Source organism: Vespa mandarinia, chromosome 2 (genome assembly GCF_050613455.1).
Source record: "Vespa mandarinia isolate Hongniang chromosome 2, ASM5061345v1, whole genome shotgun sequence".
Taxonomy (NCBI): Eukaryota; Metazoa; Arthropoda; class Insecta; order Hymenoptera; family Vespidae; genus Vespa; species Vespa mandarinia.
Window position 1 is genome coordinate 16,500,001 of NC_140811.1, and position 7,500 is coordinate 16,507,500.

Genomic DNA, 7,500 nt, shown 5'->3' on the forward strand with positions numbered 1-7,500 from the left:
TTTCATTAATTTTTTTGGTTCTTTCTTTTCATTTCTTTTTTTTTTTCTTTTTTTTTTTGTAGAGATAAGAACGTTATCTCAATTATATCTTATTTCTTTATTTCAATAAAAAATAGGTCGATCTCATTTCTCTAGAGATTTCAAGATCACCTACATCGACGTTCCTTTCAACGTTTTCCTATCTTATACGAACAGCTGCACGTTTCATTCAAGTACATATATACTTACATTCAATACTATATGTGTATATATATATATATATATATATATATATATATACACATATATATATATATACACATATATATATATATATATATATATATATATATATATAGATCTTTACGAAACTTGCCTGGGACATAAGATTCGCATCGTCCGATTCCGATTCTCCAATCGATTCGACGAGACTTTCGCGACTTGCCAATACCTGAAGATGAAAAAAGATAAGAAGAACAAAAAAAAAAAAGAAATTGTTATAAAAATAAAAAGCAGTTAAAAAAACAAAAAAGAACTATCTATTTCTTTTTTTATTATTTTCTCACAATTTTTATATTATTATTGCTAAAAACAGGTAAAGAAAATAAAAGAAAGATGACGAAGTTGAAAAAAACAAACAATTTCTTTCTTTCTCTCTCTCTCTCTCTCTCTCTTTCTCTCTCTATTATTTCTTAAATAAGTTATTTGTTAATACTACCTATTGGCGTTAAAAAGCAAGATAAAAAATAACAAATTATCTTTAGATTTTTCTCTTTACCTCTCTCTTACGCAGTTATATCTTTAAAACAATTATATTATTATTGTTAAAGATGAGAAGAAAAAAGAGACAAAATTAGAAATAACAAATCATCTTTCTTTCTGTTCCATTTCATTTATACTATTACTGTTAACAACTTAACATTATTCATCATTTTGCATTGTCATGTTTTCTTTTTCATTTTGAAATTTGTCTTTTCTAATTATTAAAAAAATAGGCGAATTCTTTAGAAAATTTGAAACCTGAAGATATGGATTGTCTTGACGGCTGAGCCTGATTGCTTCCATATCCTGATCGATGTTTCGCGTTCTACCTGGTGTCGAGGTCAAAAAAGAGTGTGACGGTGAGGGCTGACAAGCAACGTCGACGTCGACGGCAGTGACGCTCAAGGTCGACGGAATCCTCGACACGGCATTGTCGTTCTCGTTTCCCCCTCGGCGGCACGTGTTTGCGATAATGGCTGAAGGTACATATATTACATTTCGTATATAACTATATAGAAACCTATATACTTGTGTGTGTGTATGTGTTTTGTGTATATATTTTGTGTATGTGTATGTATAACGTTTATGAGATAGAGAACGTATATATAATACATATACGCATGTATGTATTCCAGTGCATTGATTTGGTACTCCGATAGAGCGAAGCACGAAATCTTTACATAGAACGAACAACTCTTTCATTTGTCATTAATATTTATGCAATGCAAGCTAAAATATGGAACTAGGTAATAGCGGCTCTCCACCATCATTGAATGGATAATTAGAATCCATTAAATATCCTATTCGAGACAGAATTTTATCGTTCATTACGTATTCGATGAATTACAGGGTTATTACATTCTTTTTTTTATATATATATATATATATATATATATATATGTGTGTGTGTGTGTACATATATGTATAAAAGATATCCTACGTAAAATGTTAAAAATTATTTATACCGATACATATGAAATTATTAACTAATTAATATTAGAATTACCATTAGAAAAATCCACAGAAATGGTAGATTTCAGATTTTTCTTTTCTTTTTTTTTTTATAATAATTAAAATCATAATTATTACAGATACGTGAAATAATCATTATTTTCACCGATTTGTTGTCATAAAATTTAATTAACAAAAAATAATAATAAATAAACATTTGTCTTCAAGTAAATTGTAATGTTAATAAATATATGTATATATATATATATATCGTACAAACTTTTGTTAATTATGAAACTGGAAAATTAAATTTGTTTCTTTTTTCTATTTATGTAGACCATCCTTGTGTATATATAATATATATTTAAATATATACATATATATATATATATATATATATATACATATAAAAATTTATGAAAACATACCAGGTGACTCGATCCTAGGAGAACGTTCCATTTCTTCGTCCTCGTTGATCTTCATCCCTAAATTGAGCTTCCTTGATTTAAAGAGGCTCGTTAGGAAGGCGGTACCCTTGCGCTTTACACGGTCGTATCGGTGCGCGTTTTCTGCTGACACGTGTATCATAATTTACCTGGAAATTAATAATGTTCCAAGTATCGATTAATTAGAGACTCGTAGGAGCGTGTATAAAGGAAGATAGGGAGCATATACTTCTCGACCTAGACAAAGGGCCTGTCATCATTACTAATGAAATTGAAAATGATGTTTTCCACTTTATCGAACTTATCCTTATTTTCTCTTGTTAAGTACTTTGTCCTTTAACTATTGTTTATTATAATCGTCTAACCAATAATTTGACAAAGTGTTTAAGTAAGTTCATTCATATATATGTATTTTTATTCCAGGATGTTTATAATAGAAGTGGAAAAAAAGAGGGATAAAAAGAAAGGAAATAAAATAGCCACTTGAATTGAATTATTAGTAGTCGAGTAGGAAAAAAGGCAAACCCTTCCGAAGGTCGACACCCGTATCTCTGTTGAGTGGTTGTTACATTGGAATTAAGTGGCGGTGCTCGTTATGCCGAATGAAAAAAGAAAAATAGTGAGAATGCGAAGGTACATTAAGGATGTAGATATCTTTGTGTATGCGTGTGTGTTTGTATATATCCATGGATACATAGAGATATACGGTAATGAGTTTCTTTTACAAAAATAAGCTTTACTTTATCTCTCTCATTCTTTCTTTATCTTTCTTTTCATTTTTGTACTCGAAAGAAATTTTCTATTACTATGGCGAATAAAATCCTATTAACGGTAAACGTAAACACGTGTTTCAATGATAATCGATCGATCCTCTCTATCCAACGTATAAAATTATTTTGTATATATACATATACGTATAGTGATTGGTATATACATATATGTGTATCGTATATTGCGCGTATATATGTATGTGTTTATTGACTATACTTGATTAAAAACACAAGTTGATCGAAGGCATACTTTTTATGTATACTGATAAAATTGAATTTTTAATCATTTATAATTTAAACATATATATATGTAACTAGATCAGTTATAACAGTATATACATATGTATATAATTACTGTACCTTATAAGGTTTTATGATAGCATATGTTACTGTATATTCATAACAGTGTATATATATATATATATATATATATATATATATATATATATATACTCTATAATATTAAATACTCTATACTTTACATATATTCTATTCTACATATATACTCTTTATATGTATATATATATGTATATATATATAAAAGAAATTTAAAATATGATAAAAAGAAAAGATAAAATAGCAATTTCATTTAATCATCAACAGACTCTTTTCCTTTCTTTCTTTCTTTCTTTCTTTTTTTCTTTTAACGTACCTTTACTTTCGATTGATTCTCGAAGGAAAGCTCACGTGTATCGTTATCGATCACGTGCCTAAACTCTTTCATTTTGCGATACGCTAATTAAACAGCCCGCGTTTCTATCGGCGAAACGCGTTTCACACGCAAACCTACATACACACAAACACATATATAAACGTATATATTTATTGTCGTTGATACAAACTATAATAAACGTTTTCTTAACTATCGTCGTTGCTGTGAGCTTTTAAAAATTGAAACTAACCGAATAATACGATCACGATCCGACGAGATCGTCTTGCGAACTGCAACTGCGGAAGGGTGTGCTCCTCCGGCTAGTTTTCGGACATTGCGCAGTTGCAACCGACACTGTGTACCGGCGAGCCAGGTATAGTGTAGGAAAGAAGAAGGTGGCAAAGAATTGGAATGAAAAGAAAAAAAAAAAGAAAAAAAAAGAAACAAGAAAAAAAGGAAAAAAAAAGATCATAGAAATGTTTCTTTAGTTTGTGTTAAGTGTGAAAGTGAGAAGGAAAACGCGAACGATTTTCATATATGTACGTGTATACGCAAGAATGAGAAAGAGAAAATGAAAAATTCAAGATTTATATATTATACGTGAAACTGAGAGAGAGAGAGAGATAAAACGAGAAAAAAATAAGATATGTATGATATCTTTATACGAAAAAGAAAAAGAAATGAAGAAGTTTTTAAAATGTGTATATACGTAAGAAAGCGTACGAGAGAGATAGAGCGAAAAGAATTAATTAATTATTTGATATCTCTGTGAGAAAAGAAAGAGAGAGAGAGAAAGAGAGAGAGAGAGAGAAAGAGAGAGAAAGGACATTAAAAATGTATATGTATAAATGTATGCGTATATATCTATGTATGTATGTATGAGCGATAGAAATGGCAAAAAAAAATCTGAGAGACCCTGTGTATGTACTTATATTAGAGGGTGAAAAAGAGACAAAGATATAGAGAGGGTGAATATAAGGGTTGAAATGAAAAAAGGTAAGAAGGGTGATACGGTCGGTGCCAAGTGTTTTAGAGTACCGTGAAGTTGAGATCCTCAAAGGCTTTTTCGGACGTACATATGTATGTATATATGTATTGTACGTATGTATCTCTTCGTGACCTACATTGTCTACGTTTTCAAGAAACTCAACGACTTCTTATTCTTTGATGATAAGTAACTCTCGGAATACCGAGTATCGTTAAACCTTTTGTATCTTTTTCTTTCTCTTTCTTTCTTTCTTTTTATCTCGCGGTCTCTCTCTCTCTCTCTCTCTCTCTTTCTCTCTCTCTTTCTCTCCCTCTCTTCCTCTGATATTGGAAACGCTTTAGAGATAATTAATCGTTCGAACGTTCGATTTTATCAAACTTTTAGAATACTAATTATTTATTTCATGAAACTGTATAACTTGTAAATAATTTTTTTAAATATTATAAAACACTTAAACTTGTAAAATATTTTTATAAATATTCGATCTATATATAATAATGTGTATATTATTAAATTTAAAAAAGTTACGTTCATTTAGCATATAAAAAAAAAATATATATATATATATATAATTAATATATTAAATTGGATTATTTAAATAAATAAAAATTTTTTAAGTAAAATCGCGCAGAACTTTTACACCTAACATTCCTTAGAATGATACTTGATATATTAAGTTACATCTCGTGATGGATTATAAAATTTAAAACAAAGAAATTAAATTAATCGATAAGTATTATTGCATATAGTATATTGCATATAGTTATTCATAAATGAATAAAAATCGTTGAAACAAAATTCGTAAAATTTTTTGATAGTGTTAAAATATTTCGTAAAATAAAATCTAATATAGATTAAATTACTTATCGTGACAGATTATCGAAATTAAAGTTAAGGAACAAGATTAAAAAGAAATAGAGAAAGAAGAAAAAAATAAGAACGAAATAAATAAAAAAGAAAAAGGAAAGAAAAGAAATTCTTTTCTTTTTCCTAGACTTTAATTATCTTTGCAATCTGAATTCGTGAAAATCATTCATGCATATATTCGATCGTAAACACGAAAGCTAAGTGGAATAAAGAAAGAAAGTGGGAGAGAGAGAGAGAGAGAGAGAGAGAGAGAGAGAGAGAGAGAGAGAGAGAGAGAGAGAGAGAGAGAGAGAGAGAGAGGTAGATAGATAGATAAAGAGAGAGAGAGAGAGAGAGAGAGAGAAAGAAAGAGAGAGAAAATTAGAATCTAGAAAGGCAAAGTAAAAATTCGCATGCATGCGTTTCAAATGTCTTGGATGAATAACACGTCAGATCGGTCATGCTAATCATTCGCGAGCCACATAATCATTTCAACCCTGTATAGAGGCTAACTTTCATACAGAAATACTGGCTAATAATATAGTTCCATTTATTATCAACCCCACCCATGAAAGTAAAGAAAGAAAAAGTACAAGTAAAAGACATAATCAAAGGGTGGAGTAGGGTTGATGGATTGTGGAGGGGATAGGAAGAGGAAAAAAGGAACTCTCAATTATTTAGAAATGAACAGATACATTTTATAAGAGAATATGATTCGAAAGTAAGCTATAACGAGATAAAAGTTCGAGTAAGTAATTTTCCCGAGTAATTTTCCACGAGCATGCCATTTGATATCCGTCCTATCCGGCTTTGGTTATACGATCGATCGAATATACTCGTCCGCGTTCTCGAGCGAGAAAGAAAGAGAGTGAGTCTACACGAGGGAAGAAGCGTCGAGTCGAGTATTTCAACCCTTTCGTCACACCTACTACTACTATGATAAATATTACATACACATGAGTACATATACATATATACATACATATATACATACATATATAGGAACACACATAAATATATATATATATATATATGTATATATATATAAAGGTAAAGAGAGATAGAGAGAGAGAGAGAGAGAGAGAGAGAGAATTACATATGTATATAGAAGAAAAATACCTACAGCTCCACCACGCGAGTTATTCGAAGAAAGAAAAGTTCACGCACCTGTCGACGATGGCCCATCGTCTTTGTTCACAATTATCAACAATTTTTATCTCCAGCTTCCTCTAGCTATTATAATATTTCAACCCTTTTTTTATTTTTAATTTTACCGTCGCTTTTGTTTTAATTAAACGCGAAGACAGCAATGAAAAAAGATTTGTCTCCGATAAAAAGATATTCGCGAAAGATCTTTATGATAGTACGACGTTTACGTACACGCTCGTTGTAAACAAGAAGTTAAGTATTTACAAGAAGAAAAAAAAAGAAAAGAAAAGAAAAGAAAAGAAGGACGATTCTCATTCGAGGCTCCGAACGTGCGAATAATACGTCCGTCCGCGAAACGCTCAAGAGAAGGCTCCGGGTTTTCTGCTGATCCTCCTTCCTTCCTTCCTTCCTTCCTTCTTTGCGGAGAGGCGGGTGGAGTGCGGACGAAACGCGTTCCGCGCAAGCTCGACTCCGTGGCGACCCTTCGACCGCGCATCTACAAAACACTCTGCATTTTCCTTATTATCGCTTAAGTCTTGTTGTTATTATTATTATTATTATTATTATTATTATTATTATTATTATTATTATTATTATTATTATTATTAATGAATTTTGCGTGGATATCTGTAATATTATTCTCTATTTTGTTTCTTCTTAATTTCTTTTTTTTCTCTATCTATTATTTAGATTTATTTTCTCTATCTATTTATCTATCTTCATGTTACGTGACGTTTAAGCATTTAATACGCGCATGTGTGTTTATCTGTGTATATATATACACACATATATATATATATATATATATATATATATATATATGTACGTATAGTTCATACGTTGCAATTGTATACACGAAGTTTACAGATTGGACGGTACATTGTACTCGTTGAAAAAATAAAACGATATAAATTCACGTGGTCTTGTGTCGTTTTTATAATGAATTATATTTTTTTC

The 7,500-nt window shown here is 30.1% G+C and overlaps 1 protein-coding gene and 1 long non-coding RNA gene across 7 annotated transcripts in view; one reads left to right on the top strand and one right to left on the bottom strand.

The window, feature by feature from the left end:
- Positions 1–3,146, top strand: part of LOC118443711 (uncharacterized) — a 4,240-nt gene extending 1,094 nt beyond the window's left edge. Inside the window, exons 3-4 of the long non-coding RNA XR_014983594.1 lie at positions 975–1,223; positions 2,562–3,146. This is a non-coding gene — a long non-coding RNA (uncharacterized LOC118443711). The remainder of the gene's footprint in view (positions 1–974; positions 1,224–2,561) is intronic.
- Positions 1–7,500, bottom strand: part of LOC118443671 (uncharacterized) — a 13,780-nt gene that overhangs the window by 2,935 nt on the left and 3,345 nt on the right. For 2 of the 6 annotated variants that reach the window (XM_035871068.2, XM_035871008.2), the window contains exons 2-4: positions 2,121–2,287; positions 1,000–1,217; positions 356–430 (exon numbers count right to left, since the gene is read on the bottom strand). In XM_035871068.2, coding sequence (XP_035726961.1) covers positions 356–430; positions 1,000–1,217; positions 2,121–2,280 — 453 coding nt within the window. In that variant the 5' untranslated portion in view covers positions 2,281–2,287. Of the gene's footprint in view, positions 1–355; positions 431–999; positions 1,218–2,120; positions 2,288–3,560; positions 3,695–3,810; positions 4,952–6,561; positions 7,052–7,500 lie in introns of those variants that run through there. The other 4 variants (XM_035871042.2, XM_035870998.2, XM_035871018.2 and 1 more) reach the window with 4 other exon arrangements.